The sequence below is a fragment of the Rosa rugosa genome, chromosome 4, assembly GCF_958449725.1.
Source record: "Rosa rugosa chromosome 4, drRosRugo1.1, whole genome shotgun sequence".
Classification (NCBI taxonomy): domain Eukaryota; kingdom Viridiplantae; phylum Streptophyta; class Magnoliopsida; order Rosales; family Rosaceae; genus Rosa; species Rosa rugosa.
This window is the reverse complement of record NC_084823.1, coordinates 53,729,710-53,743,152: the sequence shown is the minus strand read 5'-3', so window position 1 is coordinate 53,743,152 and position 13,443 is coordinate 53,729,710. Positions and strand designations below refer to the sequence as shown.

Here is a 13,443-nt window from a genome sequence, read left to right as displayed (position 1 = left end):
TTGGTGGGCTTTGACTCACCAATTGCTGCTTCCATCTCCCTGATTAGTTCCTTGATATTCCCCGTCAGCCTTTCATTTTGTTCCTCTTCCGTTTGGCTTGCCTGGGGCACCTGCCAAATTTTGAACCAAAACCTGTAAGTTATTGGTCCCCCATAATGTGTTTACTGGGGGCCAGTAATAATATTATTGCCCCCAGTAGACTACCATAGAAGCTCATATTTCATATTAAACAAGCCAATTTTTAAACATTAACAAACAAACATCAGTTATTCAGGTCATAGGCTTAGTTTAAGGTATAATTGAACATGTGTCAACAAATTACTGGGTCCCAATAATGTATCTATTGCAACCCAATTTCTGGCAACAGACAAGCTCAGTTGAGCCACTCACCCAGTTGTCAAAGCTTGGTGTGTCCTGCACCTCATCACCCATCTCGAGGTCTTCCAGTCCAATTTTCCCTTGCCACGGTCCAGCTTTTATCAGATCCTGTTACATTTAACAAGTCAGTAATGTGTAGTAAACATTGGAAAGAACATAGATGTAATGTTTTTGTAATTTGCTTACCACGGCTAAGTTCTCGTTCCTGTACAGCTGTTCCAGGCTAAATATTTCCTTTATCGACCATCGGATGAATCGTGGAGTTTCATTCTGCTTTCCAAGTATCCAGGTCTTTGCCCTGGTCTTCTCAAGGAACCAGTAATATATGAGAAGAAGGCATCCATTCAAAACAGATGGACTGTTCCTCCTATACTTTTGTAGCCCTTCCATCAAGAAGTTCAGAATTAATCTTGGCCAGTTGTACATGTTTATCTTCTCAATCCGTTCACATACGGCGACCATATCCCATGTGATCTGAGCACCGGTTCGGGTGAAAAAGAATGTGCTGAATAGATATGTGATCATTAGCACGGCTATCTTCCTGGCATCTTTCTCTTTTGCCGGCTTTGTCAACTCAGTTACCAAATACGATTCCACCTTTGTTCTGAGGACAGCATGCGTCTTTAAAGGGCTGCCAAAAATTGGAGAGTCTTCCATCTCTTCCCTCACCACCCTCCTGTTCACATTGAACACTTCTCCTTCGGCCGGGAGGTGAAATAAAGTCGTGATATCCTCCTCCGTTATTTCCATAACAACATCCCCAAACTTCCACTTGTTGTCTGTGCGGTCGAAGTGCCTCATGAGTATCTCCAGGTCCGCTTCATGCTTGTGTAGCTGGATCTCGGTTATCTTGTCCTGCCAGAACGGTTCCATCATTTCTCCAAAGTCTGTACCCTTCAAAATCTCCTTTGTCTTGTCTGGTATTCTATCCTTGTGTGCATTGACCATTCTCCAGAATGCACTGAGCGTGCACTTCTGTTGCTTCCATTCAATCTTTGCTTTTTCGGTCTCACTTTTCTGCTCTTCCTTCTTGATTTCAGCTTTCTTTTTCTTCTTGGCCTTCTTCCTCTTTGTTTTTTCTTCTTCTGAATCCTCTTCCTCTTGAACAGGTTTCCTTTTTGGTTGTTGTCTTGTTTTGATTACGAACCTCTTCGTTGTCTGTTCACCTTCTGATTCGGATTCTTCTTCTGATTGTCGTCCTGAATCTTCATTCACTTCTTCTTCAGCAGATTCTTGATCAGAATGATGTTCTGCCTGTTGTCGCTTCCTCTTTCTGATGTCGTCAAATTTTTTTTGCAGGGTTTGGTTAAACGTTGTATCAGTGCAGTTATCTGAACTCTCTGAACTCCTGTCATCTTCTTCTGAGTCACTCATTATGGTGAATCTTGGTCTACCCATTCTACACCAAAACAAAACCAACATGATCATTCTAAAATATTAAAGAAAAGGGTTCTGACCCCGTATGCAGACATTATTGGGGAGTAGTAATGTGTTTACTGCCCCCCACTACACCATCAGAAATTTCACCAGATTGAAAGATTCACAGTGTATTGCACATTATCACAAAGAAAAACACAATGATCATTCTATAATCAACAAGAGATGATGACTGTCTTCTGAGGAAGACATTATTGGAGGGAAGTAATGTGTCTACTGCCCCCCACTAAACCATCAGAAATTGCAACAGATTCAAGTATTCACAGTGTATTGCACATCATCACAAAGAAACACAATATTTGTTTTAGAATCAACAAGAGATGATGACTGTCTTCTGAGGAAGACAGAATTGGGGGGAAGTAATGAGTCTACTGCCCCCCACTAAACCATCAGAAATTGCTCCAGATTCAAGTATTCACATACTGCACCCCAATATCTGTCTACTGCCCCCCACTAGACTGACACAAACCTCACACTTTCCATCAAACATTACACCGGTTCCTATATTTCGCTGTTTATAGAATTTATTCACACTCAAAGCAACAGTTAATGTCTAAAAACCAACATTATGATGGTCAATAATATCTCTACTGCCCCCCAGTAGACTGACACAAACCACACAATTTTGTTTCATTTATCGACTACTGCAGTTTAACACTACATTTACTGTGGAATATCAGTTTCAGTCCGTCAATAAATAAAGCAGTCATCGTTGGCCCCCAATACAACGTCTACTGGGGGGCACTAATGTTACGACTTTTATGGTTATGACCCCAGAATAGGCGTTCAATAACACCTCATTTTCTCTAAATGAATCGACAAGCAACATTCGTATCAGATTTTCTCAGTGAGGATACCAGACACCCTATATTTTCACCGATTCTGGAACTTGCAAAGTCGCTCGAGAAATTTCACAGAAATGTAACCAAAATGAAACTTCAAATTACTTTAAACGTAAGATTTTGTAATAGGTTCTTCAGAAAACATGAAAAAACTGGAAAACGGAGTCGGAAATTGAGTTTTTACCTGTTTCGATATCTTCGAAGCCGAAGAAGGGAAAAAAATTGCCGGACCTTGAAGCGTCGTCGCCGTAGAACGGTCAGAATCCAGGTGAGAGAGAGAGAGAGAGAGGGAGAGATAGTGAAAGAGGGAGTGAGGCAGAGAGAGAAAACGAATCGGTTACGGAGGGAGGAAGAGATTTGACCCAGATTGACGCTTGATAGAGATGGGTAACTGACGAGTCGTGCGGTTTTAGTGTAGTGGCACTACCGTAATAACAATTTCATCCGGAGCCTAGATGAGTCATGACACAGTAGAATTGGGTAAGTGGGCACAAACAGTTAAAGGTGGAGTGATTGGGCAAATATTAGGTTAAAAATGGGTAACTGGTCTCAGCCCCAAAAAAAAAAAAGGTTTGTTTCACACGCTTAAAATCTTTTTTTTTTTTAGATAGGAATTTAGCCACAGATGCACATAAATTCTTGTTTAACAGTAAGTGAAAGTTCCACTTCTTCTCATTGCCATGAAGAAGTTGTTCAAGTCTGAATGATCAACTTGGATACTTGGATTGATAGCTCCACATCTATCCTTCGCTTCTATTTCTAGGATTTTTCTGAGGGTCCTAGTTGTTTAACAATAGGGTGAAATGCCCCTTCTTCTCAGTTGCCATGAAGTTGTTATAGTCTGAATAATCAACTTGGGTACTTGGATTGATAGCTCCATATCTGCTTAATAATTCACATGAAACTTTAGCTAAAACCTTGACCCAGAAAGTTCTTTATGTATTTGGTTTTATCCACAATGTGCATCCTTTAAACTCATGATTAGGACCCCTCTAATCATATTTTGGACCACCACTTCTAATCCATGGACTATCAAAGTGGCAAAATATCCTGCTTGTCTTCTTGGCTACCTGCTAAAAAGAATGGGGCCAAAACATCAATTTGTTTTAATTAAGGAAAAAAAAGAAAAAACAAAGGAACAGAAGAAGCTCACAGAGTAAATTATAACATGTTCTTCCAATAACATTAATGCCATTGTATGGGATAAGTCATACAAAATCAACCACTCCATGTTCACCTTCACCAGTATTGCTTATACAGAGAATTCCAGAGCTTCTGATACCTGCAATGTCCAACAAGTCTGGCTTTGAGCTTTTCTAACATCTTAAGGCTAGATGATAATTAAAGTAAGCTTTCTGGCTGCAGCTACAATTGCAGCATATGCAGTTTCACACAAAAACAGGTGCAATTCCATCAAGAACCAATCCACCATTATCAACCCTCCAGGTACTTCATTCAATCTTTGCCAAATTTACTGAGAAAAGTAGCAAGTTTTGCTTTCTATATGTGAATATGATGGTGTTTAATTTTTCTGTACTCAAGAGAATGATGACTCAAACTTCCATCAACAACAAATTGAAGGAGAGATGGAAGATGAGAAGAAGTCTGAAATTATTAGAAGCAAAGAATTGAAAAGGGTGAATGAAATAGAAGTGTTACATAATCTAGTGAGGGAGGTGCAGCAGAGGAAGCTGAGTCTTGAGAGGAAATTGGTAGAGCTATGTGAGCTACGAGAAGAGAGATCTTTTATGTCTCACTTGCAAAGGCATCTAGACAACAAGTCGTTGGAGATTGAAATGCTCAATGCCACCATTGCTTCAATGCAGACTGAGAGAAAAGATCTTCATGAAGATGCCAAGCAATGTGTCTTGGCAAGGAAGCAACTGGAAACGGCGAGGAAAGTGATAGCAGAATTGCAGAAGAAGATGAATTATTGTAATGAGAGCAACATGAAGGTGAAGGGAAGGCTGTTGATTGTGGAAGAACAAGTTTCCAACCTGCCTAGGGATATAGATGAAGGAAGCTCAGTTAGAGATGCTATAGTTGAGAAGAAGCTCCAAGGTGTGAGAGATGTTGAGTTACAAATTTTGAAGATGAAGAGGAGAAACAAAGAGCTTGAGCTTGGAAAGAGAGAATTAGCAGTCAAATTGGTTTCTGCTCAAGATAAAATTACTGCCCTTTCCAACATAACTGAGGTACATCGAAATTTCATTTATTCCTTTACTTTTTCTTTTTTTTGAAAATTTGTTCCTATTGCACGAATTGATGCGACATTTTATAGTAGTAGTTTATTTGTTGAAAATAGTAAGCTTAGTTCCATCATTTGGTACACAAATTTGTGTCCCTAAAAGTACTTGTGAAAGTGAACTTGCACATATTAGTCAAATTATTTTCAATATGAGTAAATTACAGAGTTGTCCTGTTTCCATTTCAGAGTGAAAGCATTGCCAAGATTGGAGAGGAGATCAGCAAGTTGAGGCATACTAATGAAGACTTGTCGAGACAAGTCGAGAGGTTACAGAACAACAGATTTGATATGGTCCAACAGCTTGTGTACCAGCGCTGGCTCCACACTTGTTTGAGACTTGAAATTCAATCCCACAATAGCAGCAAGATTTCAAATCCCACCTATGACAGTGCGTCCCCTCAGACATCTACGACTACTCTGAGTGATGAAATGTTCGAGACAACTACCGTGGAGTTGGATAGCTCATCTTCAAGTAGCCAAAGAAGTAGCAGTACTGATAAGAAATCTGGTTTCATGCATAGTATTAAAAGGTGGGGTATTAGAAAAAGCAAGGATGCAAGGTCCTCTGATGGTAACTCCTTCAGCAAGAAAGGCCTAGTTCGCAGGTTTTCGACATCAATGGTTCCGGAGAAAGTTTCAATATTGAGAAACAAAGGTGACAATGCAGTCAAATCAAGAGGAAGGAGAGTCTCATTTACTGATTCAGTTGGATCAACAGTTCAATCCGAATGTGTATTCGATGATCTTAAGGAAATAGGAGCTGATGAGAGGTCTGACTGCAACTCAACAACTAATTCACCTCAAAATGGTAACATTGAAATCAAAGGAGAGACACACTATGAGCCTGCATCATCACCTGAAGTGACTATTTCTTGTACAACTCCACACACCATCAAGGAAAAAAGCAGCATTACTCAAGTAAACAAGACTGAAATAGCTATGTCTTCCTTTGGTAATCAGGAAAACAAGGTTGACACCAATGTTGTAGGACTTGTTGCTGCTTTGTTTTTCATTCTCTTCGTCTTAGTTGCCTGTTCTACATTTTATTCAGCTAGACCCCTGTGAGGTTAACACCAAAATTACCAACTCTGTCTTGTTTATCATTTATGCATTGTGCAGTTCATCATTAAACATATGATGCGATCCGTGAATCCAATAACAAATAAGAGGGCAATTACTTAATTAATTTTCATCAACCACCCCACCATTGCAGGTGGATAGATGGTTGCATTGAACTATCATGACAATGATGTACCGGATGTGAAGGCCACCAAAAGAATATCTACTCGAAGATTCTTTTCCTGTGATGCAAAGTAGCACAAGTCTAACTACTCTAACTAGATCATCAAATAAGAGCACACTCACAACAAATCAAAATCTTTTATGATTAGATATAAGTAACACAACTTAATCTTCATATTGATGATAATTACTCGTTAAAGACAGTAAATTAGTAAAGTTTAATATTGGGTTCTTGACCAAAAGCACCAAAATAACAAAAAATTATCTCACTTACCCCAGCAACAGTTTTTTCTTCCCACCTACACAATTTAACAACAAATGACTATTTTGCCCTAAACACAATTAATAAATTACAGCTTCACCACTCAATATCAATCTCTCTGACTCTCTCTCCTCTCTCCCCCATCTCTCCCAACTGACCTCCGGCTCTCTCTTCTCTGGCTCCGGCGATCGACCCAGTCCTCTCTCTCCTCTGGCTCCGGTGCTCGACACGACCCTCTCTCTCTCTCTCTCTCCCCTCCAGCTCCGGTGACGACGCAGCAACTCGGAGATCGGAGGAATCCGACTTCGTTTCCGGTTTCATGTGGTGTCGCCTTCCGTCCTCACCGCCCTCAGGGGCATCGCCGCGGACCTCAGCGCCGCCCTCAAAACAATGTCGTCTTACTCCAAAAGCAAAATCTTCGTCCTCATCCACTGCCTCTCCCTCTGCAAATCCCTCAACGAAAACACCGTCGCCGTCTCCGGCTGGCTGGCCCTCCTCGACTCCGCCGTCGAGGACCTCCCCGATCTCCGCAAAAAAATCGCCGATCTCTCCAGAGACATGAAGCAAGCTCAATTCAAAGTAAGTGAAGTAATCCAAGCTCTGTAAATCAATTCCTCACTGTTGTTCGAAATTGAACCTCTCAGTATTGAAATTTAGGTCACAGAGAACGAAGAGAGAACTGATTTGGACCAGGCCGATCCCGTCACGGCGAAGCAGACGACCATCATCCACGAAGGACGTCAGCGACATGGAAATGAGTGAATCAGATCGGGTTTCGAGGAGGCTCTGGGCTCGAGCTCCCGAAGGACGTCAGCGACATCATCCACGATCTTTGCCTCGCCGGAAGACTACTTCCGGTCTCGGGTATGCAGTCGGAAAGATGGGAGAAGATGACATGGGTGCCCCGATCATTTTCTGGTGCCCAATCAGTTTTTTTTTTTTTAGTAACGGGACAGTGAAAGAAAAAAAAAATTTGAATGTCTATTGGGGGGCAATAGACGTCTATTGGAGGGCAATAGACGTTTTAAATTGATGTAATCTCCTTTTTTTTTATAATCAAAGTTTTAGTTGTCTAAATTTAGGGAGATTAATTCTCATTTAAGCGATTGAAAATCCTATTGGAGGGCAATAGACGTCTATTGGGGAGCAATACATGGCTGATAGTCATCTATTGAGGGGCAATACATGGCTGATAGTAGTCTATTAGGGGGCAATAGAGGTCTATTGTCCCTCTATTGGGGGGCAATACATGGCTGATAATCATCTATTGGGGGGCAATACATGGCTGATAGTCGTCTATTGGGGGGCAATAGACGTTTATTGGGGGCAAAAAAACTTTCCGGTGAGATTTTCAGCAAATTCCGGTGGGCGGTAGCCGGTGACTGGAATCCGGCGACAGTTGACCGGAATCCGGCGAAAGTTGACCGGAATCCGACGACCGTTGACCGGAATCCGGCGACCGGGCTCCGGCGAAGTCTCTCATGGTTTCTCTCTCTTCCATTTTTTCTCTCTCTCTCTAAGTAATAAAGGCGTGAGGGTAAACTGGTATTAAAAAAAAAAAAAATCTTAATGGGGTATTAGAGAATACCTCCTTAAAGTGTTTTGGGTAGGAGGGAATTAAAAAAACTTAATGGGGTAAGTGAGAAAAAAATCTCTAAAAATGGTGTAAATGGACAAAAACCCTTTAATATTAAACTAAATCTCCCTCACTATTATAAAGTCCGGTTTATAGGCTTCATCAAAATTTCAAATGTCTAAACGAAGTTATGAAACTATCCCAACATGAAATAAACATTAGCAAAAGTTTCACCAATTAAAGACCAACCCCAAGTTCCTCTAGCCGGAAAAGACCACAGCTCCTATAGTGCAGCTGCGCCACAGAGAATCCGATACAAAAGTCCTATCAGCTCAGTGCTAGAACAAGTCAGTCTCTGATCCGACACCCATCTAGGAGTCCCAAACCCCTCTTCCCTCCACGTGTCCCTTTGCATGTCATCATCCCCACACCTGTCCCTTGGCTCCATTTTTATTTACTCACCCTCTCTCCCCCTCACTTCTCTATGACACTCTCTCTCTCCGTCCCCCGCTCTCTCCAACTCATCTCCTCCATGGCGGACCGTCACCAGCAACCCCACCAGGCCCAGAACCAGAACCACCAGCAGCACCGATTATCAGCCCAAACCAGACCCTCCCACACCTCGTTTCTAAGTAAACTCCAAGGCCACGTCCCAAATTCCACTCAACTCATCGGACTACTCACCCTCCTAGTCTCCGGCGGTATTCTCCTACTCCTGACAGGAATCACAATCACCGTTACGGTTCTGGGACTCATCTTCTTCACTCCAATCCTCATAGTTTCCAGCCCGATATGGGTCCCACTCGGGACGGTGCTGTTCCTGACCGCGGCCGGGTTCGTGTCCATGTGCGGGTTCGGGGCCGCCGTCGTGGGCGGGTTGTCGTGGATGTACAGGTACTTCAAGGGGATGCACCCGCCCGGTTCGGACCGGGTTGATTATGCTCGGAGCAGGATTTACGACACGGCTAGCCACGTCAAGGACTATGCTAAAGAGTACGGTGGGTATTTGCATAGTAAGGTCAAGGATGCAGCTCCGGGAGCTTAGCCGGAGCGGTGAGATCTGGTTGGCTGTTGAACCGGAAGAGATGTTGGACCGGTTTTTTTTTTTTTTTTAATTTACATTTCGTGTCTGGTATTTGGTGTGTTTCTCTTTTGTTACTTTTAACTTTTTAAGGTTTTACGTTTTTTGGCGCCGAAAATTAAAGAGGTTTATTGAGTACATGGACTTGCTCTTTGTTTCTGTGATGGAATCTGCCTTGCTTTGTGCATCAATGGAGTAGTAACTGTTGGATTTATGTCCTTATTTTCTTAGTATTTGGATACCAGATTAAAGTTTATTTCAAACTAAAAATCAAAATGTCAAGAGGAACCGAAGTATCAATTTAATGAAAGCACAAAAGAAACCAAACAGATTTTCAGTATTTGGCAGGAAAATATTGTGCTTTGAGAGAAGGCATTGTGTTATTGTCTTTGAAATATGTAGTTCTTCAATGATGAGATATGGAGTGTGGTCTGTCTGTGGGTTTTTACGACGAAGCACTAGTGTACGTGCTCCTTCTGGGTGACCGGTGGGTTTAGACAGAATTCATAAATGTTCACGATCTGTTTCTTATGTGTGACAAAAAAGTGGGTTTCAGATCAAAAACAATATAAACGATCGATCCTGCATTATATAGCCCTAAGTAAGTAGTTAGTACTTAAAGCAACTTTGTTGCCGTGGCCTGCATTCCTCTCAATAGGGTTTATGCCTTCATGAGGACAAGGTTTCAGCTTTGGCTGGGGCTGGAATATACTCTATTCCCCAACAGTGATCTTCACCTCTTTAATAGAGTTTTTTTTTTTTTTTTTTCTGGTAAATCACAACCCTAGCTAGTTAAATTAGGTTTTATGTCCATCATGTTTCCTAATCTCAGTTTGATTATGTTTCCTAAATTTACCGAGAATTCTTTAGTTTTTACAAATTACACCAATATAAATAGGGAGCCCTAACGTTGAAAGCACAATATTGTTTATATATAGAAAAGAAAAAGTACTCTGTCCAACATAAAAGAGATAGCACGCCATCATTGTACTTATAGAGCCTTCACGCCGGCGTCACCAATAGCTGAACCAGCCTCCCGGATCTAATGAAGAGAAAGGTATGTCCGACTTCTGAAATTGACGACCAGAACAAATCGATAAAATTAGAGTCAGTGGATCGAATTAGTGAGTTCCCAGATGATATTATTTCAAGCATATTGTCCCTCTTGCCGCTAAAGGAAGCCGAAGCTACTAGTATTCTCTCTAGTCGATGGCGGTATATGTGGGCATTTTCAACTAGGAATCTTTATTTTGATGCTGATGAATGTCTACGTCACTTTCCGACCCTCAGTCGAGAACTGAGAGACCAGAAAAGTCGCAGATATGTCGATTGGGTCGATCATGTGGTGGAACAACATAGGGGATCAAGCATTGAACAATTTAGGGTTTGCTTTCGTTTAAATAGTCGTTTTGCAAGTTCCCTTGATAAATGGATTGAGTTTGCACTGGAAAAGAGGGCTCAGGTCCTTGTTTTGGAGCTCTTGCTGCTAAGTGATGAGTGGTTTAGGAAAGATTCTTATACTTTTCCCCAGAAACTATTAGATCTAAACTACGTACTCTAATGGACGCATCGGTTTTGAGTCGCTCAAAGTTCTTGAATTGACTAATGTCGATGTGACTGATGAAGTTGTTCAGCAATTCTTGTCCAAATGTCCAGTTCTTGAACGATTATCCATATATTATGCTAGAAATCTGGTCAATTTTAAAGCCGCCGGTCCGTCAATTGCGTTGAAGCATTTGGTGATCAAGCATTGTTTTGCCTTAAAAAGCATTGAGGTTTGTGACGTAGCTGGTCTCATTTCGTTTACTTTTGCGGGTTATGAAAATGAAGTAAGTTTGTTAATCTTTAATCTACCACTTCTCGTTGAGATCCATGCATGCATATACATTCACAAGTTCCCTCTCATCCGTGGTTCTTTTGGCCAACTCTCACTCTCTAGTTGTCTTCCTCAGCTAGAGACCCTAGGGTTGTCGATCAGTAGTCACTTATATTTTGACTTTGAGCAGCTGAATGACATGTTTCCAATTCCTACATTGCTACCAAATCTAAAGCATTTGGAACTAGCAGTACTCGAAACAGATGCTTATGGTCTTCAAAAATTATCTTCTTTCTTGAAGGCATCTCCTCATTTGCAGATACTTGTATTACAGTGTATATTCTCATCTACCGAGCCGCCCTTTGAAGAACAATTAGGGCAAGCTGGTGAATGCAAACATCATAATCTTAAGGCGGTACAAGTGGTAGGGTATCGGGCGAGAAAAACTATTGCCCCGTATGTCAACTACTTGATAGAGAATGTTTTATCACTTGAGAAGATTGTTATTGATCCTCGTCGACGGGAATTTCATTATACTGGAATGGACAAGCGTATTGAAGAGGTGGAGGAGGAAAGGAAGGCATGCAAGAGATCACGCAATGCATCAACTGAAGAAACAAGTTCCTTCAACTATTGAATGTGTATGTAATTATGTAGACATCGAGTAAAGATTGTGTTAATTACTACGGTTTTATTATTTGTTGTTGGTCTTTGTTTTTTTAGCGATGTAACCTAAACAAACTCAAATCTTTTTCGATTATACATGTGACTTTGACTTTCAATGATATTTTTCTTGATCTTTGGAAATAATTTTTCACATATGCGAGATGTTTACTTTTCACATGTCGAATAATTTTGTTTATCAGGGCTTGAGTCACATATTCACCTGAATATAGGACAAACACCTAACTTTTTTTTTTTTTTTTAATTTAATAAATAGAGGATTAGGCGATATTAGCTCCTCTGTGACAGCCGATTTGGGGAGTCAAGCACCCACCCGCAATCTCGAAAGAAAGGGGGCCATCACAACCGGGAATCCACCGCCCATCCCTCTATTTAACTTTATTAATAAAATAAAAAAGGAAAGAATACAAAAAGAGGAAGGGGGACCAAACCAAAAACCTTCCCCAACAAAAGTATCTTCTAGACAGTCCCTCAAAACCAAGAGAACGTAAAGAGAAAAGAGGGTGTTAATCTGCACATTCATAAAAACATGCAGCAACAACGTAGATAATTGAAGTTGATCCCGTAGCTTGAAGTTGCAATTGTCAACTAACCATAGCAGCGCAGCACATTGAACTCCCACATTGCAAACACCTAACTTGTTCTTCAGGTCATTATCGTATATGACACTAGTACGTCATTCAACCAGATTGACTTCAATTTCTCGAACCTAGCTTAGAAGACAAGGAGCTTCAGAGTTACACAAACCACGCAGGTCGAGTTTTGGTTCATATATGAGAAGTTTATAAACCCTCAATGCATGACGTTTAAGCATCATTCATCGATCGATATGGAGGTGCCTCCAAGGCTCCAACTGCTACATCGTCAAAAAGTGTTCTCCATTCTCTGCATGGTTTTGACTTTTAGGGACAAATCCTAAACATCCATTTGCTAGTCCGTTCGAAAGTCTAAATTTTCAAGACTTTATTTACCTTTGCCGAAACAAAAAAAAAAGACCTAGGGGAATCAGTTGTAAAAATAAATTTCCAGCTGAGACGCATGTTAAGAGACTTGGAAGAGATACAGGATGAGATCCGAGAGTGAGTCCTCTGGAAACCCTAGCGTCGCCATCACTAGGCTACTTCTATGGAGGTTCCCATTGCCTCCGCACCCTCGTTCGTCGGCGTTCGTGCTCTATGGCTGATCGATCTCAACCTCGATGTGAAGGATGGCAAGATACACTTTAGTCGACAGCGCTGATAGGGCTGCTTAGCTTCGTGCCACGACCTCACCGTGGGCGGCTCCGTGGTGATCTTTATTCTCTGGGGAGGGGATTTTGGGGCGATGACATCCCTCTGGGAGGATTTTGCTAATTCGAGGATGACCGGTTATCAGTAGGCCTGGCAACGTGCGGGTTTCGGGCGGGTACGGTGCGGGTTATTAACGGGCCGACCCGGTAAAAACCCGTTAAGTTAACGGGTTTCGCAGGCTAAACCCGACGGGTTTGCGGGTTATCCGTTGGAACCCGTTAAAAACCCGTTAACAGATTTTTTTTTTTTTTTTTTTTTTTTAAGCAACTAGAACCGGTTAAGACTCATATTAATTGCGGCAAATCATCTCTTTGTACATTTCTTGTTGCATCCTCTCCCCTTTCCTCCGTAGATATAAATTGAGACTCATAATTTATACTCATCTACAAAAAAAAAAAAAAAAACATACAGAGGTTAATCAAATTCTCAAGACAAAGAAAACAGAGGTTTACCAATACATAAAGACAGAAAACAGAGCATTATTCACTACCAGCAGAAGCAAAACTTGTAAACTTATGCAGAAAAATATGCATAAGTTTGTACAAACTTATGTAGATAACAAGTATATAAAATTTATTGTAAAGGGCT

General features: G+C 41.2%; 3 protein-coding genes across 3 annotated transcripts; all 3 read left to right on the top strand.

Moving 5' to 3' along the window:
- The first annotated feature begins 3,796 nt into the window (after window positions 1-3,796).
- On the top strand, window positions 3,797-6,034 carry LOC133745160 (protein CHUP1, chloroplastic-like). Its single transcript, XM_062173157.1, has 3 exons — window positions 3,797-4,103; window positions 4,200-4,852; window positions 5,092-6,034. The coding sequence occupies exons 1-3, from the start codon at window positions 3,992-3,994 to the stop codon at window positions 5,968-5,970; spliced, it is 1,644 nt and encodes a 547-aa protein (XP_062029141.1). The 5' UTR covers window positions 3,797-3,991; the 3' UTR covers window positions 5,971-6,034.
- A 2,409-nt stretch (window positions 6,035-8,443) lies between these two features.
- LOC133745709 (oleosin G-like) lies at window positions 8,444-9,280 on the top strand. The gene has a single exon (XM_062173828.1). It carries the CDS (start codon window positions 8,470-8,472, stop codon window positions 9,028-9,030), a length of 561 nt encoding a protein of 186 aa, XP_062029812.1. The 5' UTR covers window positions 8,444-8,469; the 3' UTR covers window positions 9,031-9,280.
- Window positions 9,281-10,285: 1,005 nt separating this feature from the next.
- On the top strand, window positions 10,286-11,519 carry LOC133745029 (uncharacterized). Its single transcript, XM_062173032.1, has 2 exons — window positions 10,286-10,618; window positions 10,701-11,519. The coding sequence occupies exons 1-2, from the start codon at window positions 10,286-10,288 to the stop codon at window positions 11,517-11,519; spliced, it is 1,152 nt and encodes a 383-aa protein (XP_062029016.1).
- The last annotated feature ends 1,924 nt before the right edge of the window (window positions 11,520-13,443 follow it).